This window comes from Glandiceps talaboti, chromosome 13 (genome assembly GCF_964340395.1).
Source record: "Glandiceps talaboti chromosome 13, keGlaTala1.1, whole genome shotgun sequence".
Lineage (NCBI taxonomy): Eukaryota > Metazoa > Hemichordata > Enteropneusta > Spengelidae > Glandiceps > Glandiceps talaboti.
In genome coordinates this window covers 22,761,537-22,779,316 of record NC_135561.1, presented here as the reverse complement: position 1 = coordinate 22,779,316, position 17,780 = coordinate 22,761,537, and the positions used below count along the sequence as shown (strand labels likewise).

At 37.5% G+C, this 17,780-nt stretch overlaps 1 protein-coding gene across 1 annotated transcript in view; it reads left to right on the top strand.

Annotated features, from left to right (window-relative positions):
• The window catches only part of LOC144444413 (arylsulfatase B-like), a 30,578-nt gene extending 13,104 nt beyond the window's left edge, over nucleotides 1–17,474 (top strand). The window contains exons 9-13 of the mRNA XM_078133825.1: nucleotides 223–287; nucleotides 6,814–6,949; nucleotides 13,631–13,689; nucleotides 16,123–16,218; nucleotides 17,305–17,474. Of these exons, the coding sequence (XP_077989951.1) occupies nucleotides 223–287; nucleotides 6,814–6,949; nucleotides 13,631–13,689; nucleotides 16,123–16,218; nucleotides 17,305–17,474 (526 nt within the window). The remainder of the gene's footprint in view (nucleotides 1–222; nucleotides 288–6,813; nucleotides 6,950–13,630; nucleotides 13,690–16,122; nucleotides 16,219–17,304) is intronic.
• Nucleotides 17,475–17,780: the final 306 nt, after the last annotated feature.

The window sequence follows — 17,780 nt, the reverse complement described above, 5'->3', positions numbered from 1 at the left end:
CAATGTCATTGTCATTATCATCACCATTGTCATTGTCATTGTCATTATTATCATTGTCATCGTCATTGTTATTGTCATTGTCAGCATCATTGTCATTGTTATAATCTTTGTTATTATCATTGTCATTGCCATTATCATTATCACTGGAACAATTTGGCGATGTCTAATGAATGACAAATGTTAACTGAACATTGTATGTTTTGATTTATTTGACATTATTAGTATGTATCACATCGTTGATATGTATCCTACTCTCATTGAAGGTGTAGTCGGTCAAACTGTCCCAGGTATGTTTATGTCGGTCTCTCATTTTGTGTGAGTGTGTGTGTCTGTGTGTCTGTCTATTTGCTCACCCATGTGTGTGTGCGTCTGTCTGTCTATTTGCTCACCTGTGTGTGTGTGTGTGTGTGTGCGCGCGTGTGATTGTTTGTTTGTTTGTTTGTTTGTTTGTCTGTCTGTCTGTCTGTGTGTATGTGTGTCATTATTTCCCAGCTCTAGATCCATTTGCTCTTATGAAACAAAATAATTTAATGTGGTTTAATTATGTCTATATCTGATTGAATAAAGTCATACTAATAAATATGATTAGAATATTATCTATCATTTGTTGTTGTGTATGTCTTGATGTTACAGTAGGAAGCAATTGTTATCAGATCTAACTATTCTAGGTAGTAGGTGTAGTAGGTGTAGTAGGTGTAACAATGTTTGACATTATTGAGTAAAACTAAGTTTGTGTTCAGTATATTTGTAGCAGTCTAGTTCCAGTTTCAGGAAAGGTGAATGTTGTAGGTATTTTGGGGTTAAAAGGTGAATGTTGCAGGTATTTTGTGGGTAAAAGGTGAAGGTTGCAGGTATTTTGTGGTTAAAAGGTGAATGTTGCAGGTATTTTGTGGGTAAAAGTTGGAAGGCAACTTGTCTATTGTAATTTGATATTTTAATTGATCAAACGTGAGTGATGATTCGCTCTAGAAAGTATCGTAATTGGTCAAAGGTGGATGATGATTTGCTCTAGAAAGTATTTTAATTGGTCAAAAGTGGATGATGATTCGCTCTAGAAAGTATCGTAATTGGTCAAAAGTGGGTGATGATTCGCTCTAGAAAGTATCGTAATTGGTCAAAAGTGGGTGATGATTCGCTCTAGAAAGTATCGTAATTGGTCAATAGTGGGTGATGATTCGCTCTAGAAAGTATCATAATTGGTCAAAAGTGGGTGATGATTTGCTCTAGAAAGTATCTTAATTGATCAAACGTGAGTGATGATTCGCTCTAGAAAGTATCGTAATTGGTCAAACGTGAGTGATGATTCGCTCTAGAAAGTATCGTAATTGGTTAATAGTGAGTGATGATTCGCTCTAGAAAGTATCGTAATTGGTCAAAAGTGGGTGATGATTCGCTCTAGAAAGTATCGTAATTGGTCAAAAGTGGGTGATGATTTGCTCTAGAAAGTATTTTAATTGATCAAACGTGAGTGATGATTCGCTCTAGAAAGTATCGTAATTGGTCAAACGTGAGTGATGATTTGCTCTAGAAAGTATCGTAATTGGTCAATAGTGGGTGATGATTCGCTCTAGAAAGTATCTTGTTTGATCAAACGTGAGTGATGATTCGCTCTAGAAAGTATCGTAATTGGTTAATAGTGGGTGATGATTCGCTCTAGAAAGTATTTTAATTGATCAAACGTGAGTGATGATTCGCTCTAGAAAGTATTTTAATTGATCAAACGTGAGTGATGATTCGCTCTAGAAAGTATCGTAATTGGTCAATAGTGGGTGATGATTCGCTCTAGAAAGTATCATAATTGGTCAAAAGTGGGTGATGATTTGCTCTAGAAAGTATTTTAATTGATCAAACGTGAGTGATGATTCGCTCTAGAAAGTATAGTAATTGGTCAAACGTGAGTGATGATTTGCTCTAGAAAGTATCGTAATTGGTCAATAGTGGGTGATGATTCGCTCTAGAAAGTATCTTGTTTGATCAAAAGTGGGTGATGATTTACTCTAAAAAGTATCTTGTTTGATCAAAAGTGGGAGATGATTTACTCTAAAAAGTATCTTGTTTGATCAAAAGTGGGTGATGATTTGCTCTAGAAAGTATCGTAATTGGTCAAAAGTGGGTGATGATTTACTCTAGAAAGTATCGTAATTGGTCAAAGGTGGATGATGATTTGCTCTAGAAAGTATTTTAATTGGTCAAAAGTGGGTGATGATTTACTCTAAAAAGTATCGTAATTGGTCAAAGGTGGATGATGATTTGCTCTAGAAAGTATCGTAATTGGTCAAAAGTGGGTGATGATTTACTCTAGAAAGTATCGTAATTGGTCAAAAGTGGATGATGATTTGCTCTTGAAAGTATCGTAATTGGTCAAAAGTGGATGATGATTTGCTCTAGAAAGTAATTGGTCAAAGGTGGGTGATGATTTGCTCTAGAAAGTATTTTAATTGGTCAAAAGTGAGTGATGATTTGCTCTAGAAAGTATTTTAATTGGTCAAAAGTGAGTGATGATTTGCTCTAGAAAGTATCTTAATTGGTCAAAAGTGGGTGATGATTTGCTCTAGAAAGTATCTTAATCGGTCAAAGGTGGATGATGATTTGCTCTAGAAAGTATCTTAATTCGTCAAAAGTGGGTGATGATTTGCTCTAGAAAGTATTTTAATTGGTCAAAAGTGGGTGATGATTTGCTCTAGAAAGTATCATAATTGGTCAAAAGTGGATGATGATTCGCTCTAGAAAGTATCTTAATTGGTCAAACGTGAGTGATGATTTGCTCTAGAAAGTATCGTAATTGGTCAATAGTGGGTGATGATTCGCTCTAGAAAGTATCATAATTGGTCAATAGTGGGTGATGATTTGCTCTAGAAAGTATTTTAATTGATCAAACGTGAGTGATGATTCGCTCTAGAAAGTATCGTAATTGGTCAAACGTGAGTGATGATTTGCTCTAGAAAGTATCGTAATTGGTCAATAGTGGGTGATGATTCGCTCTAGAAAGTATCTTGTTTGATCAAAAGTGGGTGATGATTTACTCTAAAAAGTATCTTGTTTGATCAAAAGTGGGTGATGATTTACTCTAAAAAGTATCTTGTTTGATCAAAAGTGGGTGATGATTTGCTCTAGAAAGTATTTTAATTGGTCAAAAGTGGGTGATGATTTACTCTAAAAAGTATCTTGTTTGATCAAAAGTGGGTGATGATTTGCTCTAGAAAGTATCGTAATTGGTCAAAAGTGGGTGATGATTTACTCTAGAAAGTATCGTAATTGGTCAAAGGTGGGTGATGATTTGCTCTAGAAAGTATCGTAATTGGTCAAAAGTGGGTGATGATTTGCTCTAGAAAGTATCGTAATTGGTCAAAAGTGGGTGATGATTTGCTCTAGAAAGTATCTTAATTGGTCAAAAGTGGGTGATGATTTGCTCTAGAAAGTAATTGGTCAAAATGGGTGATGATTTGCTCTAGAAAGTATCGTAATTGGTCGAAAGTGGGTGATCATTTGCTCTAGAAAGTAATTGGTCAAAGGTGGGTGATGATTTGCTCTAGAAAGTATTTTAATTGGTCAAAAGTGAGTGATGATTTGCTCTAGAAAGTATTTTAATTGGTCAAAAGTGAGTGATGATTTGCTCTAGAAAGTATTTTAATTGGTCAAAAGTGAGTGATGATTCGCTCTAGAAAGTATCTTAATCGGTCAAAGGTGGGTGATGATTTACTCTAAAAAGTATCTTGTTTGATCAAAAGTGGGAGATGATTTACTCTAAAAAGTATCTTGTTTGATCAAAAGTGGGTGATGATTTGCTCTAGAAAGTATTTTAATTGGTCAAAAGTGGGTGATGATTTACTCTAAAAAGTATCTTGTTTGATCAAAAGTGGGTGATGATTTGCTCTAGAAAGTATCGTAATTGGTCAAAAGTGGGTGATGATTTACTCTAGAAAGTATCGTAATTGGTCAAAGGTGGATGATGATTTGCTCTAGAAAGTATTTTAATTGGTCAAAAGTGGGTGATGATTTACTCTAAAAAGTATCGTAATTGGTCAAAGGTGGATGATGATTTGCTCTAGAAAGTATCGTAATTGGTCAAAAGTGGGTGATGATTTACTCTAGAAAGTATCGTAATTGGTCAAAAGTGGATGATGATTTGCTCTTGAAAGTATCGTAATTGGTCAAAAGTGGATGATGATTTGCTCTAGAAAGTAATTGGTCAAAGGTGGGTGATGATTTGCTCTAGAAAGTATTTTAATTGGTCAAAAGTGAGTGATGATTTGCTCTAGAAAGTATTTTAATTGGTCAAAAGTGAGTGATGATTTGCTCTAGAAAGTATCTTAATTGGTCAAAAGTGGGTGATGATTTGCTCTAGAAAGTATCTTAATCGGTCAAAGGTGGATGATGATTTGCTCTAGAAAGTATCTTAATTCGTCAAAAGTGGGTGATGATTTGCTCTAGAAAGTATTTTAATTGGTCAAAAGTGGGTGATGATTTGCTCTAGAAAGTATCATAATTGGTCAAAAGTGGATGATGATTCGCTCTAGAAAGTATCTTAATTGGTCAAACGTGAGTGATGATTTGCTCTAGAAAGTATCGTAATTGGTCAATAGTGGGTGATGATTCGCTCTAGAAAGTATCATAATTGGTCAATAGTGGGTGATGATTTGCTCTAGAAAGTATTTTAATTGATCAAACGTGAGTGATGATTCGCTCTAGAAAGTATCGTAATTGGTCAAACGTGAGTGATGATTTGCTCTAGAAAGTATCGTAATTGGTCAATAGTGGGTGATGATTCGCTCTAGAAAGTATCTTGTTTGATCAAAAGTGGGTGATGATTTACTCTAAAAAGTATCTTGTTTGATCAAAAGTGGGTGATGATTTACTCTAAAAAGTATCTTGTTTGATCAAAAGTGGGTGATGATTTGCTCTAGAAAGTATTTTAATTGGTCAAAAGTGGGTGATGATTTACTCTAAAAAGTATCTTGTTTGATCAAAAGTGGGTGATGATTTGCTCTAGAAAGTATCGTAATTGGTCAAAAGTGGGTGATGATTTACTCTAGAAAGTATCGTAATTGGTCAAAGGTGGGTGATGATTTGCTCTAGAAAGTATCGTAATTGGTCAAAAGTGGGTGATGATTTGCTCTAGAAAGTATCGTAATTGGTCAAAAGTGGGTGATGATTTACTCTAGAAAGTATCGTAATTGGTCAAAAGTGGATGATGATTTGCTCTAGAAAGTATCGTAATTGGTCAAAAGTGGGTGATGATTTGCTCTAGAAAGTATCTTAATTGGTCAAAAGTGGGTGATGATTTGCTCTAGAAAGTAATTGGTCAAAATGGGTGATGATTTGCTCTAGAAAGTATCGTAATTGGTCGAAAGTGGGTGATCATTTGCTCTAGAAAGTAATTGGTCAAAGGTGGGTGATGATTTGCTCTAGAAAGTATTTTAATTGGTCAAAAGTGAGTGATGATTTGCTCTAGAAAGTATTTTAATTGGTCAAAAGTGAGTGATGATTTGCTCTAGAAAGTATTTTAATTGGTCAAAAGTGGGTGATGATTTGCTCTAGAAAGTATCTTAATCGGTCAAAGGTGGATGATGATTTGCTCTAGAAAGTATCTTAATTCGTCAAAAGTGGGTGATGATTTGCTCTAGAAAGTATCTTAATCGGTCAAAGGTGGATGATGATTTGCTCTAGAAAGTATCTTAATTCGTCGAAAGTGGGTGATGATTTGCTCTAGAAAGTATTTTAATTGGTCAAAAGTGGGTGATGATTTGCTCTAGAAAGTATCTTAATTCGTCAAAAATGGGTGATGATTTGCTCTAGAAAGTATTTTAATTGGTCAAAAGTGGGTGATGATTAGCTCTAGAAAGTATCTTAATTGGTCAAAAATGGGGAACAGCATTTTGAAGGTTTCTAAAAGTGTGTTCCTTTTCTATGTAATATTTGCAGGAAGTCCAATTTATGTAAGTTATATGCTAATTTCAAGGGATAAAATGTCAAACTTTTACTTGGAAGGCACGGTTTTTTAGAATTAGCACTTTCAAATTATCCTAAAAGAGTTGCCTTCCTGATTTTTAACATGAGATGCTTCAATGACCATTTTCTAGCAAAATGTTCTGAAATCTTGACAACGCTATGAATAGGTATCCTTCTTTTTCAATCAACAATGAACTCGTTTAATAGAGACAAATTTGATTGATGAGCACCCCTGTAGACAAAGTTACCAAAGGATTCAACTTGGCCACTGTATTGACTTTTCCCATGATACATTGCTACAAAAATGGCATTGTTAAGACTTTATAAAAAAAAGTATTTTTACTCGATGGCGTTTCCTTTATCTCAGTTTTGCCAAAACGTTATGCAAATTTAAGGAAATTTGAGGGTAAATTTCGCTTGGAAGAGATGGTTTTTTTATTAAGCACCGTCAAATTACCTTGGAAACGTTATCTTCCAGTGTGGCTTTTACCTCAAAATGCCAACAAGATTCTAGCGACATGTTTTGGCATTGGAAGCTGTAGCGATACTGCAAAGTGCTTAATCACTACCTAGTGCAATCTGATTAAAATCTGATGGGAGAATATTTATCAATTTATCAATTTTCTTCGTTTTTCATTTTGTTTATTCCTAGATCCTGGAGAGATCGCCGCCTTCGTGGGAAGGTGGGAAGGCGGTGATCACTCCTGGAACAAATAGAACGAAAATACGGAGAAAATTGAGGTAAATAAAGAAATCGAACCGTATGCACCACATCAGATTTAATCAGAATGTATCTAGTGTTACAGTGTGTCAGTATCGGTGTTCATCATAATATTCACCAATGCATATTTATGATAATTGTAGATGATATCGATGGAATAAACGTTTGGCAGTCATTATCCACTGGTACAGCGTCTCCTCGTCATCAAATGCTCCTTACAGTGGACGAAAAGTTTGCTGCCGTTGAGGGAGTATTAGGGTGTAATGTATCTGCATACAGGTATGTATATTTTCAGCTCGAAAACAAGTATTAAGAGCCATTCAATATGACTGGGGCCGTGTTTGTGGTGGTGGTGGTGGTGGTGGTGGTGGTGGTGGTGGTGGCACGCGGTCATTTTGAAAAACACCACTTGAACTGCAGTGAGGGTCACTTGAGTTAACAACAAAATAAGTGTATTTGTCATTTTTACCTCCCATAAAGGAAGTTTGTGTTGTAATATGTCATGTTATGTTATGTTATGTTATGTTATGTTATGTTATGTTATGTTATGTTATGTTATGTTATGTTATGTTATGTTACGTGTGTGTGTGTGTGTGTGTGTGTGTGTGTGTGTGTGTGTGTGTGTGTGTGTGTGTGTACCAGGTGTGCTTATTGTGGTTGACATATGTACCAAGTGTGCTCATTGTGGTTGACATATGTACTAAATTTTGCGGAATTTGAAGAATGCCTTCTTTATACATAGCCTCATTACTGAAAATCATTAATTAATATGCAAATTACTCATTAAAAACTAAAACCTATGCCAAATGGCTTTATAAGATGTGTGCTTTGTTATAGTAGATATACATACCAAATGTTGCGGACTTTGAAATGTGCATTCTTTACATTTTTAGTAGTTGAATTACTGAAAGTCATTGATACCACAATAAGCACACCTGGTACTTATGTCAACCACAATGAGCACACTTGGTACATATGTCAACCACAATGAGCACACTAGGTACATATGTCAACCACAATGAGCACACTAGGTACATATGTCAACCACAATGAGCACACTTGGTACATATGTCAACCACAATGAGCACACTTGGTACATATGTCAACCACAATGAGCACACTTGGTACATATGTCAACCACAATGAGCACACTAGGTACATATGTCAACCACAATAAACACACCTGGTACTTATGTCAACCACAATGAGCACACTTGGTACATATGTCAACCACAATGAGCACACTTGGTACATATGTCAACCACAATGAGCACACTTGGTACATATGTCAACCACAATAAACACACCTGGTACTTATGTCAACCACAATGAGCACACTTGGTACATATGTCAACCACAATAAGCACACTTGGTACATATGTCAACCACAATGAGCACACTTGGTACATATGTCAACCACAATGAGCACACTTGGTACATATGTCAACCACAATGAGCACACTTGGTACATATGTCAACCACAATAAGCACACTAGGTACATATGTCAACCACAATAAACACACCTGGTACATATGCAACCACAATAAACACACCTGGTACATATGTCAACCACAATGAGCACACTTGGTACATATGTCAACCACAATAAGCACACTTGGTACATATGTCAACCACAATAAGCACACGGTACATATGTCAACCACAATGAGCACACTTGGTACATATGTCAACCACAATAAGCACACGGTACATATGTCAACCACAATAAGCACACTTGGTACATATGTCAACCACAATAAGCACACTTGGTACATATGTCAACCACAATAAGCACACTTGGTACATATGTCAACCACAATGAGCACACTTGGTACATATGTCAACCACAATGAGCACACTTGGTACATATGTCAACCACAATGAGCACACTTGGTACATATGTCAACCACAATAAGCACACTAGGTACATATGTCAACCACAATAAACACACCTGGTACATATGTCAACCACAATAAACACACCTGGTACATATGTCAACCACAATGAGCACACTTGGTACATATGTCAACCACAATAAGCACACTTGGTACATATGTCAACCACAATGAGCACACTTGGTACATATGTCAACCACAATAAGCACACTAGGTACATATGTCAACCACAATAAACACACCTGGTACATATGTCAACCACAATGAGCACACTTGGTACATATGTCAACCACAATAAGCACACTTGGTACATATGTCAACCACAATGAGCACACTTGGTACATATGTCAACCACAATGAGCACACTTGGTACATATGTCAACCACAATGAGCACACTTGGTACATATGTCAACCACAATAAGCACACTAGGTACATATGTCAACCACAATAAACACACCTGGTACATATGTCAACCACAATAAACACACCTGGTACATATGTCAACCACAATGAGCACACTTGGTACATATGTCAACCACAATAAGCACACTTGGTACATATGTCAACCACAATAAGCACACGGTACATATGTCAACCACAATGAGCACACTTGGTACATATGTCAACCACAATAAGCACACGGTACATATGTCAACCACAATAAGCACACCTGGTACATATGTCAACCACAATGAGCACACTTGGTACATATGTCAACCACAATAAACACACCTGGTACATATGTCAACCACAATAAGCACACTAGGTACATATGTCAACCACAATGAGCACACTTGGTACATATGTCAACCACAATGAGCACACTTGGTACATATGTCAACCACAATAAACACACCTGGTACTTATGTCAACCACAATAAGCACACTTGGTACATATGTCAACCACAATAAGCACACTTGGTACATATGTCAACCACAATAAGCACACTTGGTACATATGTCAACCACAATGAGCACACTTGGTACATATGTCAACCACAATAAACACACCTGGTACATATGTCAACCACAATAAACACACCTGGTACATATGTCAACCACAATAAACACACTTGGTACATATGTCAACCACAATAAGCACACTTGGTACATATGTCAACCACAATAAGCACACTTGGTACATATGTCAACCACAATGAGCACACTTGGTACATATGTCAACCACAATAAGCACACGGTACATATGTCAACCACAATAAGCACACCTGGTACATATGTCAACCACAATAAGAACACTTGGTACATATGTCAACCACAATGAGCACACTTGGTACATATGTCAACCACAATGAGCACACTTGGTACATATGTCAAACACAATAAGAACACTTGGTACATATGTCAACCACAATGAGCACACTTGGTACATATGTCAACCACAATGAGCACACTTGGTACATATGTCAACCACAATGAGCACACTTGGTACATATGTCAAACACAATAAGAACACTTGGTACATATGTCAACCACAATGAGCACACTTGGTACATATGCCAACCACAATGAGCACACTTGGTACATATGTCAACCACAATAAGCACACTAGGTACATATGTCAACCACAATGAGCACACTTGGTACATATGTCAACCACAATGAGCACACTTGGTACATATGTCAACCACAATGAGCACACTTGGTACATATGTCAACCACAATAAGCACACTAGGTACATATGTCAACCACAATAAGCACACTTGGTACATATGTCAACCACAATGAGCACACTTGGTACATATGTCAACCACAATGATCACACTTGGTACATATGTCAACCACAATGAGCACACTTGGTACATATGTCAACCACAATAAGCACACTAGGTACATATGTCAACCACAATAAGCACACTTGGTACATATGTCAACCACAATGAGCACACTTGGTACATATGTCAACCACAATGAGCACACTTGGTACATATGTCAACCACAATGAGCACACTTGGTACATATGTCAACCACAATAAGCACACTAGGTACATATGTCAACCACAATGAGCACACTTGGTACATATGTCAACCACAATGAACACACTTGGTACATATGTCAACCACAATGAGCACACTTGGTACATATGTCAACCACAATGAGCACACTTGGTACATATGTCAACCACAATAAGCACACTAGGTACATATGTCAACCACAATAAGCACACTTGGTACATATGTCAACCACAATGAACACACTAGGTACATATGTCAACCACAATAAGCACACTTGGTACATATGTCAACCACAATGAGCACACTTGGTACATATGTCAACCACAATAAGCACACTAGGTACATATGTCAACCACAATGAGCACACTAGGTACATATGTCAACCACAATGAGCACACTTGGTACATATGTCAACCACAATGAGCACACTTGGTACATATGTCAACCACAATAAGCACACTCGGTACATATGTCAACCACAATGAACACACTTGGTACATATGTCAACCACAATAAGCACACTTGGTACATATGTCAACCACAATGAGCACACTTGGTACATATGTCAACCACAATAAGCACACTTGGTACATATGTCAACCACAATGAGCACACTTGGTACATATGTCAACCACAATGAGCACACTTGGTACATATGTCAACCACAATGAGCACACTAGGTACATATGTCAACCACAATGAGCACACTTGGTACATATGTCAACCACAATGAGCACACTTGGTACATATGTCAACCACAATGAGCACACTTGGTACATATGTCAACCACAATGAGCACACTAGGTACATATGTCAACCACAATGAGCACACTTGGTACATATGTCAACCACAATGAGCACACCTGGCACATCACAAATCAAACATAACAAATTGCACATGTACTTTATAACTTGTTAATGCAGCGTTTAGTTTTAGTAAGAAATTTGTATAATTAATTATCTATGGTAATTAGACTATAATTAATTATCTATGGTAATTAGACTATAATTAATTATCTATGGTAATTAGACTATATGTTAAGAATGCAAACGTCAAATTTCATCTAATTTTGTACCTACATCAACCATAACAAAGCACACCTGTTTGATTTAGGCTTTTATATATTTTTTATTGTGATATATAATTTGTATAAATAACCGTTTTTGATAATTACACTCTTTAGAATATAAGCTTTACATTTCAGATTGTGTTCGTTAAAGCACGTTTATGAAGCTTATAATTTTTATGATTCATTCACATATGGTTTCATATGATTAACTTTCCAATTAAGGGGTACATCATGTATGATTGCTATAACTCTGAATTTTGCATTCCAACAATGTGTGTAGGAACATGAATCTATGGAGGCATTCAGTTTACATGTGGTTGTACCGTGAAATGATGCCTGAACAACTGATTAATAAAGCATTTGAAGGATGTGCCTAATATAAGGGAGACTTCTTTAGTAATTACAATGGGTATTGTTTGGGTCGGGGGGGGGGGTTACTTTTTACAAATCGGTCGTCGGGGCAAGGCCATATTTTAGAAAATCGAAATAAGGACTCTCCTTTTAAATCAAATGCATTATTTTGTGATTTTAGTATGATCCCACCACTGCCACCGGTTCCAAATCCTACTGCTACCTCATCCCACCATTGTAAGGTAAAATGCAGTGAATTAACTTTTAGTTGTGGTGTGCGGAGAGGAGCGGGTTTAACGGTAGTAAAGGGGGAACAGTGTTGCAGGGTTTTGTGCATAATATGGTGGGGTGGAAATGTTGACCTTGGGCCTATGGAGGATAGTTATGCGCTCAACTAGTCTTTGCAAGTTCTGGCCTTAAGGTCAGCCAATTAGATCCAATACAGACATTGATTTATATACAAACACAGACATTGATTTATATACAAACACAAACTCACCGTTGTGAAACAAATGCCTTTGCTGGGATCTATTAAACAACAGAAAAATTCCGTCTCTAGTGGGAATTGAACCTAGGACCTCCTGACTACTATCTTCAACTCTTACAACTACGCCACAGGGAGGCGGTATAAAAAATGTTCCAACAGGGGAGGATCATATTTTAGGGAAAGGAAATTGAAGGAGGGTCACATTTTAGCGTAACGGAATGGGGGGGTCACATTTTATTCCACAGATCGGACTTTGGGACTTAAGACTTAAGTCCCTCACTTCTCCGCTCTACATTACAAAACTTAGGGAACGATATTCACGAGTGTGGCAGCGAGACTAACAATCACAGTGCGAAAACGGCTAAACAAGATGTTTTATTTCTGATCAGTGATTTCCAGTAGCTGTCTCACACGATACACCGGATCTCGTGTGATGAAATAATACGATGTTCTAAGTTTGCAATATTATATGATTTTGACATCCCACCGTTATTAAGTCATCCCATTGTACCTTAATATCAGAACACTGCTAATCATGGATAGAATCAGTCGTTAGTTTCGGTGTGAGGAGAGGAGTGGGTCTTGACTTGAGGGAACATGGTGATAAGATATTGGGGAGAATGTGGCGGAGGTAGATATTGCTCATGACACAACAATGTCGCTAATGTCTTCATATAGTCTTTGGGAGTTTTGGCCTTCAACTCTGGAAATTAGATCAAAACACGAGAATTAATTAATGCAATGCCTCCACACAAATACCCTTTGGTGATAGCAGCGATGGGCTCGAGTCCTTACCATTGACTCTGGAACTCATGTCCCTTTCCACATGTTTGACTGCATTGTTACCAATGTTTTTGAAATATTTGAATGTTTTAGAGAAAGGAAATTGAGGGTGGGCCACATTTTAGAAAACGGGTGAGGGGTAACATTTTACGTAGCAGACCGGGTTTGGTATACCATGGCCTTCCCCTTGTAATTACTTAAAGCCTCCCCAAAGACACATGGTCTATCTTTCCACTTTTACCAAATCCACTTTATAAATTCTCTAAACGTGTCTATCTGTGACTTTGAGGAGTATCACACCGGATAAACAAATCACATTAGGAATGATTATCTGTTGTGCTTCTCCCTGTGAGCTGACGATCATTTTAAAGTTTTATCGTAATGTATCTTTTCAGACATGAAGAGTGGAAACTTATTGTTGGTTATCCGTCTTTCTCGTATACTTGGAATGAACGTAAGTATATACGTACGATAGATGATGTACATAGCTAAGCACAAGAATATAATCTAATTAGTATAGACCTACTAGTTCAGCAGTAGCATATCCATAGTATAAAAAAGGTTTAGCGATAGCATGTCCGTAGTATAGACATGTTTAGCGATAGCATGTCCGTAGTATACACCAGTTTAGCTGTACTATGTCCATACTATAGGCCAGTCTAGCTGTAGTATGTCCATAGTATAGACCAGTTTAGATATAGTATGTCCATAGTATGGATCAGTTTAGCTGTAGTATATCCATAGTATAGACCAGTTTAGCGGTAAATATATGTCCCTAGTATAGACCAGTTCAGTGGTAGCATGTCCATAGTATAGACCAGTTTAGATATAGTATGTCCATAGTATGGATCAGTTTAGCTGTAGTATGTCCACAGTACCGGGTATAGACAAGTTCAGCTGTAGTATAGACCAATGCAGCTGTACTATGTCCATAGTATAGACCAGTTCAGCTGCAGTATGCCCATAGTATAGACCAGTTTAGCTGTACTATGTCCATAGTATAGGCCAGTCTAGCTGTAGTATGTCCATAGTATAGACCAGTTCAGCTGCAGTATGCCCATAGTATAGACCAGTTTAGCTGTAGTATGTCCATAGTATACACCAGTTCAGCTGCAGTATGGCCATAGTATAGACCAGTTCAGCTGTAGTATGTCCATTGTATAGACCAGTTTAGCTTTAGTATGTCCCTAGTATAGACCAGTTCAGCTGTAGTATGTCCATTGTATAGACCAGTTTAGCGGTAGTATGTCCATAGCATAGACCAGTTTAGCTGTAGTATGTCCATAGTATAGACCAGTTCAGCTGTAGTATATCCATAGTATAGACCAGTTCAGCTGTAGTATGTCCATAGTATAGACCAGTTCAGCTGTAGTATGTCCATTGTATAGACCAGTTTAGCTGTTGTATGTCCATAGTATAGACCAGTTCAGCTGTAGTATATCCATAGTATAGGCCAGTCTAGCTGTTGTATGTCCATAGTATAGACCAGTTCAGCTCTAGTATGTCCATAGTATAGACCAGTGCAGCTGTGCTATGCCCATAGTATAGACCAGTTTAGCTGTAGTATGTCCATTGTATAGACCAGTTTAGCTTTAGTATGTCCCTAGTATAGACCAGTTCAGCTGTAGTATGTCCATAGTATAGACCAGTTTAGCTGTAGTATGTTCATAGTATAGGCCAATTCAGCTGTAGTATGTCCATTGTATAGACCAGTTTAGCTTTAGTATGTCCATAGTATAGACCAGTTCAGCTGTACTATGTCCATAGTATAGACCAGTTCAGCTGTACTATGTCCATAGTATAGACCAGTTCAGCTGCAGTATGCCCATAGTATAGACCAGTTCAGCTGTACTATGTCCATACTATAGGCCAGTCTAGCTGTAGTATGTCCATAGTATAGACCAGTTCAGCTCTAGTATGTCCATAGTATAGACCAGTGCAGCTGTGCTATGCCCATAGTATAGACCAGTTCAGCTGTAGTATGTCCATTGTATAGACCAGTTTAGCTTTAGTATGTCCATAGTATATACCAGTTTAGCTGTACTATGTCCATAGTATAGACCAGTTCAGCTGCAGTATGCCCATAGTATAGACCAGTTCAGCTGTACTATGTCCATACTATAGGCCAGTCTAGCTGTAGTATGTCCATAGTAAAGACCAGTTTAGCTGTACTATGTCCATAGTATAGACCAGTTCAGCTGTAGTATGCCCATAGTATAGACCAGTTCAGCTGTACTATGTCCATACTATAGGCCAGTCTAGCTGTACTATGTCCATAGTATAGACCAGTTCAGCTGCAGTATGCCCATAGCATAGACCAGTTCAGCTGTACTATGTCCATACTATAGGCCAGTCTAGCTGTAGTATGTCCATTGTATAGACCAGTTTAGCTTTAGTATGTCCATAGTATAGACCAGTTTAGCTGTACTATGTCCATAGTATAGACCAGTTCAGCTGCAGTATGGCCATAGTATAGACCAGTTCAGCTGTACTATGTCCATAGTATAGACCAGTTCAGCTGTAGTATGTCCATAGTATAGGCCAGTCTAGCTGTAGTATGTCCATAGTATAGACCAGTTCAGCTGTACTATGTCCATACTATAGGCCAGTCTAGCTGTAGTATGTCCATAGTATAGACCAGTTCAGCTGTAGTATATCCATAGTATAGACCTATTTAGCTGTTGTATGTCCATAGTATAGACCAGTTCAGCTCTAGTATGTCCATAGTATAGACCAGTGCAGCTGTGCTATGCCCATAGTATAGACCAGTTCAGCTGTAGTATGCCCATAGTATATATATATATATATATATATAATTACTCTAATAAGTGTATAATATATTATATATAAAGCTGTATGGAACTATTTCCTGATTTGTTATCTCCAGTTGGTTGGTACTATCCCTCGTACAGAAAAGGCGAAAAAGGTTATATAGCACCACGTGAACCTGATGGCACGGATGTGTATCTGTTTAATCTAGACGGTAAATACTATGACAGAACCCCATGACACGTGAGTGCAAGTTTGACGTACTCAGAGTATTTGCCCGAGTGCTTGCACTTTCACGAGAGTAGCGAACTCTGCAAGCACGAGTACAAATACCCCTGAGTACCCACACTGGAACTCGAGTGGCATGGGGTTTGGTTAAATATTATTACATATGTTTATCTGAAATGGCAAATTGCCATTAAAAACATAAAAAAATCACATCTGTCACTCTAGTACCTGCTTTGAAATCTAAAAGCATGATTGATCAGCGGCCGCGGATTTTAGTTGTCATGTTTGACAATGTGTTTGAATTCACGTATATGCAATCCGATGAAGCGATGCGAATAAATAATGAAACTAATATTCAAGTTTTGTTAATGTGGGAAGATGGTATTTGACATGCTCTATTTTAATTTTTGATATCGATTGTTTTGTTGCTTTTTTTGGACCGAAAATGATATATTTGATTTCCTTTAGTATTTAATATGTGTGTGTGTGTGTGTGTGCGCGCGTGTGTGTGTGTGTGTGTGTGTGTGTGTGTGTGTGTGTGTGTGTGTGTGTGTGTGTGTGTGTGTGTGTGTGTGTGTGTGTGTGTGTGTGTGTGTGTGTGTGTGTGCATTACTGTTCTTCAAACTATTAATGTAACAGCAAAATTATTCTAACAGAAAATTGTCTTGCCTTGGGGCGTAGTTTTTCACAAAAACTAAAATCCAAAGTGAACAGGCAGATTTTCTGACGGGGAGCCTGAGGAGAAAATGGTGGTCATGAAAATGAATGCGGGTGGTCATTGGTCTGAAAGGTCCAGTCTTGAAATGTTTTGGTTTTGATTTGCTATCCTTTGAACCAAGTTAACCTGGTAAACATTTATCTACCTATAATCAAATGAAATCAAGTTTTACAAAAATATAATATTTATCCCTTAAGCCGCCCCTTCCCCATTAACCGTAAATTCTGCTTGTTTCATACCTACCATATTTTCTTAGCATGTTATCGGAAATTACAGTTTTTTGCTTAATTGTATATAATCACATTCCATTAGTAATTTATCTAAAGTACTTTGTTTTATTTGTCGTCTATCTAGTCGATCCATATGAAACAAACAATGTGGCAAAACTCTACCCGGAAAAAGTGAAAGAACTCAATGAAAGACTGGACAAGTATAGAAAATCGGCGTGGTATGACTGGCCAGATCCTGTTACTGACTGTAACCCTGACAACTACGATGGCTTCTGGCAGACTGGCTGGTGTTGAATTATCAACACTAAAAATCTACTCTATCTACTCAATCAGTGTTTCAACACAAAATAACAATGTTACAGATCAACCATAGCCGACTATTCCATTGATAGGATATCTTTATTTTATCAAAGGTACACGTATTTGGGACGTCTATGTAGTGACTACTATGTCTGCAAACGATTCAAACTTAAGGTGCACGTATCTTCTGGTAGAAGTCACTCGACAATTTGTCTTTTAGGATTATCTCACCAGCTTTCTAGTACAGTAGACGCTGAAAACTGACATCGATTGAGTTCCTTACCATCATCACTTGGTTAA